The 15,371-nt window shown below is 37.8% G+C and overlaps 1 protein-coding gene across 1 annotated transcript in view; it reads left to right on the top strand.

The window, feature by feature from the left end:
- Positions 1–15,371, top strand: part of LOC135091598 (glutamate receptor ionotropic, kainate glr-3-like) — a 129,970-nt gene that overhangs the window by 58,011 nt on the left and 56,588 nt on the right. The window contains exon 5 of the mRNA XM_063989353.1: positions 3,136–3,218. Coding sequence (XP_063845423.1) covers positions 3,136–3,218 — 83 coding nt within the window. The remainder of the gene's footprint in view (positions 1–3,135; positions 3,219–15,371) is intronic.

The raw sequence follows: 15,371 nt of genomic DNA, 5'->3' as shown, positions 1-15,371 counted from the left end.
ATAGATAGGTGAGCCTGTGCCTCCAGATCTAAGGCCACAATTTTATTTTCTAAACTTTGGCCGTGTGTGGTGGTTGACACTATTTTTGTTTTATAATTAAACCTTTGTTCTTCATTTTTCCAAACAAGTCTAGTTTCCTCTCAAAACTCAAAACAATTTTAGAATTTACTACATAATCAGTGAGACCATTCCAGGTACTCACAAATCTATAGGTAAAACTGTATTTCCTGATGTCCAGTCTTGCACGTTTCTTGAAGATCTGGGTGTTACTTCTTGTTTCGTTGTCCCTCAAATGAAATATTCCTTCCGTGAAATCTTCATCGTATTTTCCGCAAATTATCTTGAATATTTCTATCATTTTTCCTCTTTATCTTCCGTATCACATAATTGGCAAGTTCAATTTTCTCAGTCTTTCCTCCTAGCTGAGGTCCTTGAGTTTAGGAACTAATTTAGAGACTTTCCTGTGTACATTTTCTAGTATTTCGATGTTCTTAAACAGATGAGGGCAACACATTTGGTTTTGGATATTCAGGATGTGGTCTCAGCAAGGCTGTGTATAGAGACTCGAACATTTCTGAATCCAGTTCTACGAAAGTTTTTCTTAACCCTACTATTCTGTTGGATTTGTTAATCTCCTCAGGCAGATGATCAGAAAGAAATAATTTTTCATCAACCACACTCATGTCTTTTTCCATGCCAGTTTTGCTCAGGTAACTATACATTGTGTATCCTTCGTCCTTTATATAATTTCTCCAAATTCTCATCGACTTCCATTTCCTAGGATGGAATTTTAATTGCCACTCTTCAGTCAAGTATTTTTTTTTTTTTATCTCATACAGATCCTTCTGAAGTTTTCTGCAATCTTCAGATCCGTTAATGGTTTTGAAAATTTTAGTGCCATTAGCACAAAGGTAAAGATCACTTTAATTTTTTATACAGTCTGGTAGGTCATTGACAAATAATAAAGGACCAAGAAAAGAGTCTTGTGGTACTCCGCTAGTGACTTCTTTCCAACTGGACTTTTCTCCATTAACCACAACCCTCTGTTTCCGTTCTGTCAGAAATGTCTCAAACCAGGTGATGTACTGGCCTTCTATTCCGTATGAACTTAGCTTACTCGATAACCTGTGATTTGGTGATCTGTCAAAAGCCTTCATAAAATCACAATAAATGACATCAACAGGTCGACCCATCTTCAGTACCTCTGTCCACTGGTCAAATACTCTTATTAGTTGTAATACTGTTGATCGACCTGGGATGAATCCGTATTGCGACTTGGTGAATAATTTATGCAGTTTTATATATGGCATAATTTCTTCCCGAATTACCGTTTTCATAATTTTGCAGATAACACTCGTGACGCTAACTGGTCTATAGTTTGTTGGTTCACTTTTACACCCTTTCTTGTAGATAGCCGTGACATTGGCAATTTTCCAATTTCGTGACACCTGTCCCTCAGTGAATAAACTAGTAAAAATAATACTGAGAGATTCAAGATCATCCATTAACTTTCTGATTGTCCTTATATGTAGTTCATCAGGTTCTGACCACTTTTTCCTCTTCAATTTTGTTATAACCTCTCTTATACGTTCCCCAGCGCATATCGGGTGTTCGTGTCTGGAAAGTCTTTTCTGTCTATCGGAAGTTTCTGTTATGAAGGTATCAGATAATACTAAAAAAACATCAGTCGTTTCATGATCAAAGGTAGTCTTTAAAGTTCTTCCTTCGATCTCCATTTTTCAGTTCTCGTAAATTTGCGCTTACTTTCAGGATACCTTTGGGTTAGACTGATTTTTTATATATTTTTTTCTCTTTGTTTTACGACATTTATCGTCTCTCTTCTGACCTGGTTGTTCAAGCGACGGTATTCCATTTCAACTTCTGCATACCTGCCTTGTTTTGGAATTGTTTTTTACTTCCTGTTCTTCGTAATTTCCCACAGGTGCTGTTTCTTATTTTATTTTAGAACACAATTTCCTGTTGATGGACAGATTTTCATTTGCTCTCTTTCTCTTGTTGAACATGTGCCTGAATTGTCTTTTGGGGACACCTTCACTGACGGTGTTTTCGAATTTGTTCTTAAACCTGGTCCATTTAGTTTTAGTGCCTGTTTCTGTGCCCAGGAAGTTAGGCCAATCAATATTAAGTCTCCGTTTCATCAAAGGCATGGACGCCTTTCGACGAACGCCGGCTCAGGCTCAACGAGGTTTAAAGAATGCACAGTGAACGTTCCAAGGTCACATATTTGCAGAGCACTTTACTTTTTTCCAAGAAAGATCATAATTCACATATGGCTTACTATCGTTGGCATTTGGAATCTCGTTGAGAAACTTTTTAAGATTAATGTTCCCTTTCCTCCTAATTCAGAGATAACGATAGCTCTTTTTTAGTCATCGGGCCTTCATGACATCCATTATGCCCTTTAATATCATGTATTTTGATAGGGCTTATTGCTTTTTATTAGATCTCTACAACTTAATTTGGAATATGAGTGATTTTATTTATTTATTTATTTATGTATTATGTATTTATTTACATGTATTAATTAATTAATTAATTTTATTTTACTTTTTTTTTTTTTTTTTTTTTGGTGGGGGCGGCGGTGGTTGTTGCTGTAATTATCCCAGTCCCATAGCCTGAAAACGGAAAGAATCATTAGTTGACGACAATATATTGCCCCATTTCCCTAACCTCTTGCATTTGGAAGCTGCTGGGTGGTAAATGTCAGGTGTATATGGTACTTTGAGAGAGACAATATGGTTTTCGAAAAATGCAGCTATGTCTGATCCTCCTTGGTCTTTAGAACCTTCATTATGTGAAGCCATTGCAAATCATCAACATGAAGTTGACGATATATATATATATATATATATATATATATATATATATATATATATATATATATATATATATATATATATATATATATATATATATATATATATATATATATATATATATATATATATATATATATATATATATATATATGCTTGAGAGAGAGAGAAAGAGAGAGAGAGAGAGAGAGAGAGAGAGAGAGAGAGAGAGAGAGAGAGAGAGAGAGAGAGAGAGAGATAAAAAAAAATTAATGTATAACTAGATGGTAATGTTAAACCATTAATCTTTATATTGCAGTCCTGGGTGATGCTGATCATGGGATGCGTTATTGTGTTCCTCACGATAACATTCGTTCTCCAAAGTGCAGCAAATATGAAAAGGTACTTACTATTAGTCTCTCTCTCTCTCTCTCTCTCTCTCTCTCTCTCTCTCTCTCTCTCTCTCTCTCTCTCTCTCTCTCTCTTTCTCTCTCTCTCTCTCTCAGAAACAAACACACATATATATTATTTGTGTGTGTGTGTGTGTGTGTGTGTGTGTGTGTGTGTGTGTGTGTGTGTGTGTGTGTGTGTGTGTGTGTGTGTGTGATAAAATGGTACAAATTTTTAAAGTTTATTCACAATACAAAAGCCTAATTCTTATCTCCATACAAGGACTCTTATAAGAGCTAACCTACGAATAAATATTATTAATTGATTGATTGATTTAAAAGTTAAGGCGCCGCATCATTTGCCAATGCAAAATATTTAAGGCAACCAGGATGGTTGGTGAAAATATAGATAATAATAAAATTTCAGTATGGTAAAAACATGGTGGAAAAAAAAAATTGAAATCCTACACATTAACAGGTAATGTATTTGAATGTATCAGTTTCAAGTGAGGAGTAACTGATCTCACTGATCATGTGCTAGAGGTAGCGCTAGCAGCTGTATAATTTCTACATCCAGGAATAACAACAAACACTGCGTAAAATATCACCCAGTATAATAACAAACTGTCAAGTACATAGTAAACCTTACGGCCCTGAGGCCAGGCGCTGACTGCGGGATGCGTGACGCCACCTAAGTAGTGATCGAAAACAAAAGGGGAACGAGAGGCGTCATACATACAAATTTAATACATAAATTATAAATAATGGTAATAATGATAACAAAGAATATATATATATATATATATATATATATATATATATATATATATATATATATATATATATATATATATATATATATATATATATATATATATATATATATATATATATATATATATATATATATATATATATATATATATATATATATATATATATATATATATATATATATATATATATATATATATATATATATATATATATATATATATATATATATATATATATATATATATATATATATATATATATATATATATATATATATATATATATATATATATATATATATATATATATATATATATATATATATATATATATATATATATATATATATATATATATATATATATATATATATATATATATATATATATATATATATATATATATATATATATATATATATATATATATATATATATATATATATATATATATATATATATATATATATATATATATATATATATATATATATATATATATATATATATATATATATATATATATATATATATATATATATATATATATATATATATATATATATATATAGGGGGATGACGTCGGTAGCACTGTGTCGGGAGTAGTGAAGATGGGTGTTGGCAGCGCTGAATTCAGTAAGAGTGAGCTGGTATTCGGGTTGAGAGTGGAGGCGGGAAACACTGTGGTTGGCTGAAAGAACAGCAGCGCGCCGGCAATCACGAAGGGGTCAATCCTATATAAAGGTCTGTGGCGGTGCCTAAGACAGAGAGCACACTCAGAGCACAGAGATGCACATGCCAGCCACCGTGGAGAAAGGACGTCTCAGCACCACTCAATACCACCTTAGCGCACCAGCTTGGTTGGCTGCTCTGGCCCAGGGTATATGTAGCCGTGCTTCTGTAGGTGTGCCATAAACGAGAGAACAAGCAGCACCAGTACTACGGTGGAGATTTGGTGACGACTAATACCGCCAACTGTACTTGCGTCTCGGGGCTGGGGCTCTCCCTCTTGGTCGAGAGCCCGCCCCCGTGCAGTCCTTTTGTCCTACTACTGTACTTCCTTTCCACCCTTAGCGTCCGCCTGGTGGTGAAGGTGAACCCTGTGGCTTGCACAAAGAGGGTCCTCAGAAGACTGCCTTAAGCCACCAGGTTTGGTCGGGCAAACTCTCTGTCAGCGTCAGGCGCAATTCAAGGTGGCTACGACGGTTACTAGTAGCTGGGTCATCAAACTGAATTGCTTAGGCAGGCTTCTTCATTTTCTTTAATTGGCTGTGTTCGTGTGTCGGGCCTTGGCCCTTGTAGGAAGGTTATATTTCCAACAAACATGGCAAGGGTGAAAATGAAATTAAAAAACCCAAAAGAGGGGAAACACAAGATTACCCTCCTACAAATCCTTTCATCGAATAACATCTGCGCTACACGTATCATCTCCAGTCATGACGGATTTATCGTCCTCACCAAAACCGATGAGGACACAGAAAACATCCTATCCAAGGATATCAAGAAAAAGCTGAAATAATAAGTCTACAACCCAATAACTCCTCCAGAAGTGAAGGCAAAAAGATCAATTATCATGACAAAACTAGACAACCACACATACCAAAACAACACACAGGACATAAAAGAAGAGATCACAGCCAACAACGAATGGATCTCCCAAGAAGATATTGAAGAAATATTTAAGTTCCCCCCCAAAAAAAAACAAAAAAAAAACATCAAAATCACCTTCTAACAATCAACAACGGCAAAAAAAAAAAAAAAAAAAAAAAAAAAAAAAAAAAACATGGGAATACTACTTTTCTCCATGTCCGTGTATCCCAGCCCAGCAAATCAAAGAAGTCACATAACCACTTTTTTTTTTTTTTTTTTTTTTTTTTTTTATGTAGGAAGGATACTTGCATGAAGTGATATATTCTATTGCACTCGCAATAGAAAAGCATCACACAAATCAATGTAACAAACCAAAAGAATATAAAATTTGCTCAGAATGTGGAAACAAGGGCATACCTGGTTTACCTATCTTAATGAAAAAAAAAACAAAATGCATCAGTTGCTCCGGAGAACACAGAACACTACCAATGAGATGCCCCGCGAGGAAAAAGATACTTGAAGAAAGGAAGAAAAACATCCCGGAACCATCTACATTGTCAAAAACATATAGCAAAGCATTAAAAAACTCAACACTCACTGCACCATCACTCAACATGAACACTGATAAAGACACACCGACGAAAATACTAACCTGCTTACTCCACGCACATTTAAATAACATAGGAGAACCAGGGTCATTCGAGAGTGTACTACAGGAGACATTCAAGAGCAACAACTTATCCGTAAAAATACCTAAGACACACAAAGCAGAAAAATAATGAAAATGGCATACAAAAACGAATCAGAAGAGGCAGAGGGAATCATCGAAAAACAATCAGAAACAAAAGTATCATTACAAGAAGACACATCAAAATCAGCACCACGATCAGAGAATAAATATCAAATCACTGGGAAGGAGATAGCACTGGCAATTATAACTTGTAAAACAAATGGTTGGCCTGAAGAACCCTTGAACCTCAAAAAAAAACTCAAAGAAGGACTCGATAAAGGGAAATATAAATGGGCATACACAGACAATAGTTACACAGAATACATAGTATATGACTACATCATAAACGATGAAATCGACTTACATGGCTGCTGGAAATGTACAGATTTGACAAATTTCAGGAAACTACGATCAGGAATACACGTAGACAGAACACCTCCACTACCTAAATACATCAGAAGAGTCAGACAAAACAGTACTTAAGCATCATGGATACAATTAAAATATTGCAACATAACGTGGCACACTGGAGGACAAATAAGAGCAACCTAATCGACGTACCAAACATTAGATCCAGACATCATCTTACTCAACAGTCACGGTTTAAAAGAAGACGAAATACTAAAAATATATGGCTACACAACGTACATAATAAATTCCGGTAACGAAACAAACGACGGCAGCAATATATATATATATATATATATATATATATATATATATATATATATATATATATATATATATATATATATATATATATATATATATATATATATATATCAAACAAAGACTAATAGACGACTTTATCACAGACATGCTAGAAGTCACCGTAGACACTAACATAAGTCCAATCAATGTAGCAACAACGTACCCACCTCCCAGATACCTTCTCTTCTCAGATTTTTACAAACTGGGTATGAATCACTACCCAACATACTTATTAGGAGATCTCAATGCAAAACACCATATATTAGGACACAATTATAACAATAAAGTAGGGAAAAGACTCAAAATTATGATCGAAAACGACACTCTAAAACACCTTGGACCACAGCATACAACATAATCATCAAGTATAAGCAACACGACACAGGATATAATTTTAAGTAGCAATAAAACATATCACAATCACAACGTAGAGGCTGGACCAAACACAGCATCAGATCACACATCCATGCAACTAACCATCACAGCATCCGCGATAAAAATAAAAACACAACCTTAATATAATATAAAGAATGCCAACTGGGGAGAATTTCAAAACGAAATTTCAAGTAACACAGACAATTCCATCCCTCCAGAAAAAAAAAAAAAACAAGCACTACTCAAATAGACAAATCACTCGTAACCTATTTCAAAACAATAGGAAATGCAATAGAGAAACATATACCAAAAACAAAAAAACTGGAACAACAATTAATCTTATCAATAATAAAAACAAGCCTTCCAAACATAGTAAGGAGGAGGTAGTAGATACCTGCCGAAACGATAATTACTCCAAGTGAGGTCTAAAGCACTGTTCAGGGGATGCTGTGAACTTATCATTAAACCCAGCTGTGACCTCACTGAACGTTTCCCTTTCTGTCTCACAACACAAGGGGTCAGTCACAGCCTGCCCTCTAAAGACAACTTTCTTCCTCCACACAAAACTACAAGCACCTAATAACACACACACACTTCACTCAAAAATTTTAAAATCATCATGTCGACTCCTACACCAGACTCGGAGTCCCCATCTGGGGAGGGGACCATAAATGTCCCCAGGTCGGACTGCCTTTCTGTCGACGACCCTAAGTGTCTTGACACCCCACTCAACTTTTTCTTCATTAACTTCTGCAACATTCGCGGTCTAAGATCTAATTTTCAATCTGTAGAACACCACCTCTCCTCTTCTAAACCTCATCTTCTTTTCCTCACTGAAACTCAGGTGTCTGAGGCAACTGACAGTAGCCCCTTTTCTGTTCCCTCCTACTTTCTCTATCCTCATTTTCGATCCAAAGCTGGATGCTGCGTTTATGTGCGCAATGACTTAACCTGCTCTCGTGCCCACGCTCTTGAATCTTCCGAGTTTTCCACCATCTGGCTACGACTACAGAGTCACTCTCATACTAAATTTATCTGTGCTGTATACCTCTCACCTAACTCTTCTGACAATAAGAAATTCTTTGACTACTTAACTTCCAAAGTGGAGCACATTCTGAACCTCTTCCCTTTTGCAGAGATCTCCATTCTTGGAGACTTCAGTGTTCACCACCAGCTTTGGCTTTCCTCTCCCTTCACTGACCATCCTGATGAACTAGCCTACAACTTTGCTATCCTCCATGACCTAGAGCAATTGGTGCAACACCCTACACGTATTCCTGACCGTCTTGGAGATACGCACAATATTCTTGACCTTTTCCTGACCTCTAATCCTTCTGCTTATGCTGTCACCCTTTCTTCTCCGTTGGGCTCCTCCGATCACAATCTCATATCTTTATCTTGTCCTATCACTCCAATCCCTCCTCAGGATCCCCCTAAGCGAAGGTGCCTCTGGCGTTTTGCCTCTGCTAGTTGGGGGGACCTGAGGAGGTATTTTGCTGATTTTTCCTTGAAATGACTACTGCTTCCGTGTCAGAGACCCGTCTTTGTGTGCTGAGCGCATAACAGAGGTGATAGTGTCTGGCATGGAGGCGTACATTCCTCACTCTTTTTCTCGCCCTAAACCTTCTAAACCTTGGTTTAACACAGCTTGTTCTCGTGCTATACATGATAGAGAGGTGGCCCACAAAAGGTACTTAAGCATTCCATCACCAGAATCTCATGCACTTTATATTTTTGCCCGGAACCATGCCAAGTCCAACTAGCCAAAAACTCCTTCATTAACAGAAAATGTCAAAACTTTTCAAGATCTAACTCCCCTCGTGATTTCTGGCATCTAGCCAAAAATATCTCCAATAACTTTGCTTCTTCTTCTTTCCCTCCTCTATTTTAACCAGATGGCACCACTGCTATCAAATTTCTAAAGCTGAACTCTTTGCTCATATATTTGCTAAAAACTCTACCTTGGACGATTCTGGGTTTGTTCCTCCTTCTCCTCCACCCTCTGACTACTTCATGCCACCTATTAAAGTTCTTTGCAATGGTGTTTTCCATGCCCTCGCTGGCCTAAACCCTCGGAAGGCTTATGAACCTGATGGGGTCCCTTCTATTCTTCTCCGAAACTGTGCCTCCGTGCTTGCACCTTGCCTAGTCAAACTCTTTCAGCTCTGTCTGTCAACATCTATCTTTCCTTCTTGCTGGAAGTTTGCCTACATTCAAACCTGTTCCTAAAAAGGATGACCGTTCTAATCCCTCAAACTACCGTCCTATTGCTTTAATTTCTTGCCTATCTAAAGTTTTTGAATCTATCCTCAACAGGAAGATTCTTAAACATCTATCACTTCACAACCTTCTATCTGATCGCCAGTATGGGTTCCGTCAAGGCCGCTCTACTGGTGATCTTCTGGCTTTTCTTACTGAGTCTTGGTCATCCTCTTTTAGAGATTTTGGTGAAACTTTTGCTGTTGCCTTGGATATATCAAAAGTTTTTGATAGAGTTTGGCACAAAGCTTTGATTTCCAAACTACCCTCCTACGGTTTCTATCCTTCTCTCTGTGACTTCATCTCAAGTTTCCTTTCTGACCGTTCTATTGCTGCTGTGGTAGACGGTCACTGTTCTTCTCCTAAATCTATTAACAGTGGTGTTCCTCAGGGTTCTGTCCTGTCATCCACTCTCTTCTTATTATTCATTAATGATCTTCTAAACCAAACTTCTTGTCCTATCCACTCCTACGCTGATTATACCACCCTGCACTTTTCCACGTCTTTTCATAGACGTCCAATCCTTCAGGAGGTAAACATATCATGCAGGGAAGCCACAGAACACCTGACTTCTGATTTTTCCAAAATTTCTGATTGGGGCTGAGCAAACTTGGTATTGTTCAATGCCTCAAAAACTCAATTCTTCCATCTATCAACTCGACACAACCTTCTAGACAACTATCCCCTCTTCTTCATTGACACTCAATTGTCCCCCTCTTCTACACTGAACATCCTCGGTCTGTCCTTTACTTATAATCTGAACTGGAAACTTCACATCTCATCTATAGCTAAAACAGCTTCTATGAAGTTAGGTGTTCTGAGACGTCTCCGCCAGTTTTTCTCACCCCCCAGCTGCTAACTCTGTACAAGGGCCTTATCCGTCCATGTATGGAGTATGCTTCACATGTCTGGGGGGGTTCCACTCATCAACTCCTGTCATCAACTCCTCTCCTCTAACTGACTGTCTTCAGCCTCTCTCTCACCGCCGCAATGTTGCATATCTAGCTGTCTTCTACCGCTATTTTCATGCTAACTGCTCTTCTGATCTTGCTAACTGCATGCCTCCCCTCCTTCCGCGGCCTCGCTGCACAAGACTTTCTTCTTTCTCTCACCCCTATTCTGTCCACCTCTCTAACGCAAGAGTTAACCAGTATTCATAATAATTCATCCCTTTCTCTGGTAAACTCTGGAACTCCCTGCCTGCTTCTGTATTTCCACCTTCCTATGACTTGAATTCCTTCAAGAGGGAGGTTTCAAGACACTTAATGATAAATTTTTGACCACTGCTTTGACCCTTTTATGGGACTGGCATTTCAGTGGGCATTTTTTTTATTAGATTTTTGTTGCCCTTGGCCAGTGTCCTTCCTAAATTAAAAACAAAAAATAAAAATACCTTCACAATATCAAATGTACAGCAATTCTACAGGGCTAGACCCCTGCTAGATATAAATCCTATAATTAACAATGCTCTCATGGTAAAATGTAAAAGAGAGCAAAACAAAAACTGGGAAAATAAAGTAAAACACACAGCCAAATTCTACAGAACACTCCAAACATTCTGGAAAGAAATAGAGAAACCTAAAGGCAGGAAGACCAATACCTTACCCTTTATAACACAAAACAACAAAAAAATATATTCTGAGACCGAAAAAGAACCTATATTCAGACAAATCTGGGAGAACATCATTCACATTAGCCCAGAAGAAAACAGGAAATTCGACCATCATCACGAAGTCAAGATAAACAATTACCTAAACCTTAATATGCACCGCTATACACCACATAATGGGGCAGACTTGAGGAGGTTAGACTCCAACAACGAACTCACATCTTCTATTACACTAACATAAATACACAACACAATAAAACAATTAAAAAACAATTCACCTTTACAAGCAAAATTAACAAGACGATTCTCACGAAATTACCAAACAATGCCCTGAAAACACTACTCATATACAACCTCACACTGCCTCTAGGATACTTCCCGAAAGAATTTAAAACGGCAAAAATCATATTATTCCCTAAACCAACAAAAAAAGACATGACGCACTTGACTATAGACCTACGTCGTTGCTCGAGATCCCTGGAAAAATATACGAAAAAATCCTATATCAAAGACAGATCTTTTATAGAAAGCAACAGAAAGTTACCAGACTCTCAGCACGGGTTCAGAAAAAAAAAAAAAAAAAAAGAGGGGTACTGACTCAATCTTAGCAGTCACCACCGAAAAAATAGCAGAAGCATTAGCAAATAAAAAACAATGCTACGTAGTGCTCAGAGATGTGGCCAAGGCTATCGACAAAGTCTGGCACCACTGCCTCAAATACAAAATACTACACCTAGGATTGCCATGTATTTTCGCAAAGATAATATGTACATTTTTAGATAACAGAAAAGCATTCATCAGTTTAAAACATCATAATGGGCCACTTTTTTTTCAAATAAGAAGCGGAGTTCCACAAGGAAGCTCCCTCTCACCAACACTATATACTGTAACTTCACCACCCCGTGGGCAGTCACACTTACACTTTTAGGGTCCGGTGCTTCCTGCATACGTGACGGTGAACTTACCCTGCGGCGCTCCGTGTTCTCCCCTGGCTCCCCTCAGAAGGCGAGTAGTAAAACACACTTGTCGGCTTCTGGCCCTCTATTCTCCGTTGCTCACACTACACAGTAGTCCTATGCTGTAGCTCGGCACCCCGGGCCTCTTGTCGACCCTCGGAAGGCTTCTTGACGCCTCGCTCCAGCTCACAAAGGCACATACAAGTACAGGAGGCAGTGTCGGCGACGCGCGGGCTTTCTTTCCTCACCAGTGCTCTCCCGCCACTCTGTCTCCCAAACTGTTCCGCCACCAATCCCAGGGCTGCTACACGTCACGTGATACTCCCGAGCCCCAGGGTAGGCGGCCAGCGAGGTGACGTAGCGCGACGTCATCCTCCACTTCCGCTGGGACTCAGTCTGGGTATCTTCATGATCTTGTCCTCTCGTGACAATACGATCTGCACAGCAGACATACCAACCCCAGCGCATGACTCAATAAACATAATGTATGCAGATGACATAACGCAAATAATAGTTCACGCAAGCAAGTCAGGGAAAATTATGAAAAAAAGGGTAAAAGGGGAAATAATAAAAATAAACAAATTCGAAGAGAAATGGAAAATGAAAACAAATCAAGGGGAGTTCAAAATAATACCCGTGGCATCAGTGACACATAAATACCATACTCTACAGAGGGCAACATCTTGGGTCTACAAATCAACAGAAGGGGATACACTACACAAGCCAGTATCAACAAAAAGAAAGCACAAGCGGCTCTAACAAAATTAGGAAGGTTCTCGTCGCATGCGTCATACCAACACTACACTACTCAACGCACCCACTCAATACACTTTCAAACAAAGCCATCCTCACACTATAAAAAGTACAAAACAAAACATTAAAATTTGCATACAACGAAACATTCCCCTTAAAATACACAACAGAAGAATTGCATAGGCTATCAAAGACAAAACCAATCAATAGATAGAGGCAAAACAATAACGGAAAAACTGCAGAACGAAATAAGAGACAACATATCCATAAATATCCTAAACGGTAACAATGAAAGAGAGCATGGATGGTTAAGGAAACAAGCCTAATACTGTCCAAAGCAGATATAACCCCACTATATACCAAACACAAACAAAAAGTTTAATCTTTTTCACGAAAACTTTACCAGGAAATATACATACCATACTTACCATCCATCAACACAACATCTGAAAAGGAAAATAAAGATCATTAATAATCTGCAATCCGAAAGATCAAAAGCGACTGTTACCGGTGGTGACACAAGGGAGCCACTTATAGGGGAATCAGTGCTCACGTGTCTTTCTCTCCTTCACGCCTTACGCCCTGAGTCGTCGGGTCAAGAAGCGTCTCCCGTCTTTAGTGGTCCCGGTCCACCTATCCACGCGATGATGTCCTGGCGAGGGTTATGATACTTCGGGTAACCTAGCGGCTCACAGCAGCAAGGCAGAGGTTGATGGTTGTCCCTGCAATATGAGTCGCGGAAACACACGGAAACAATATGTTAATGAAGTCAAGTAGAGATGGACTTCTGCGAGATCTAAGCGTCTATACCATGCAAGGTAACCACGGCAGGAGCAGCACAAAGGAGACAGAGTTACCGGCTGCTGTATACTCACCAGGTGGCACATAACAGCGGCCGGACAGTACCTGTATGACAAAAAAATAAAATAAAATAAAATAAAATAAAATAAAATAATTAAATAAATAATAATAATAATAATAATAATAATAATAATAATAATAATAATAATAATAATAATAATAATAAAATACAATACTCTCCTCTAGTTAGCTAAAAAATGACAGAAGTCAGGCAAAGAAAATCCCGCTTCTGAAGACATTGGCTTGGAACCTAATATATGCAACAAGAATCGTAACTACGCAAGATGAATTCATCGTATTAACGAGAACAGATGAAGACCTGGACAAAATCTTTCAAGGAAAAACATTAAACGACCTAAGCTGCCGAATCTTCCAGCCTATCCTTCTGAACTCAGACCTAAAAGAACAAGGCTAATATTCAACACAGATGAATACATATTTAACCATGCAGAAAAATAAATTGAAGAAGAGCTAATCTCCCAGAACAAGTGGATGAAAAAAAGGAATTGAAAACATATATAAAATCTCGAGGCCCAAGATTTTTTAAATAACCTGTAAGGAAACAGGAGATGCCAAAAAAAAAAAAAAAGCAACAGAGATTGGCATGCTTTGATTCAGTATGAGCATGCCACCACACGCCATCAAAGTAGAGGAATACATCCCAATCCTCACATGCCTTAAATGTTACTCTCTCGAAGATCATCCCACTTTTCAATGCCCTAAACCAAAAGATTACAAGATCTGTTCTGAATGCTCATCAAAATTGGAAGGAGTGCAGCTCAAATACGAACAAAAAATGTATAAATTGCCAATCACCGCACGCTAACAAATAAATATCCTTATAGGAAAAAAAATATTGAAGAAAAAAGACAACAACAAAAAAAAAAAAAAAAAGACAGCCACAACAAGACCTACTCTACCACAGTAACTAGCAACACAGCTATTTCAGCCATAACTCTATGAAGCCCCCCAAATAGAAAAAGATACAGCAACAAAGATAATGTCATGCATGATGCATGCACATCTGATTAATTATGTAAAACCTGGATCTTACAACAAAGATTTAAACAGAGCCCTACAATTAAATAATTTACCTACAATAATACTGCCAAGTAACCCACAAAGAAAATTCTGAACTTAAGAACAGACGATGAACCCTATAACATCCAGGAAAACCAACAAAGGAACAAAGACCCAGTTAACCCAGAGCCAACACAACAGAACACTCATACACAACCACAAAACGAGTTAGATGCTGCAGAAGAGCGTCAAGTTAATCAAGTAACCACTCTTATTGAAGACATCCCACCATTAGAAAAGATGCCTGGACAAGCAATCGGACTCCAGATCATCACTAGGAAGAGCGAAGGATGGCCCAGAGACACAATTGTCAGTCTGGGGAGGATAAAAGTAGGCATAGACACAGGCCATTACAAATTGAGATACACAAATACAGCATACTAAAAACAAAAATTAATTATAAAACTAATGAACAATGAAATAGATCCCAAGAACTGCTGGTGTGTAACAGACGATAGCCAATTCA

This window comes from Scylla paramamosain, chromosome 38 (assembly GCF_035594125.1).
Source record: "Scylla paramamosain isolate STU-SP2022 chromosome 38, ASM3559412v1, whole genome shotgun sequence".
Lineage (NCBI taxonomy): Eukaryota > Metazoa > Arthropoda > Malacostraca > Decapoda > Portunidae > Scylla > Scylla paramamosain.
Note: the sequence above shows the minus strand (reverse complement) of the source record. Positions and strands in the feature narration are given on the sequence as shown.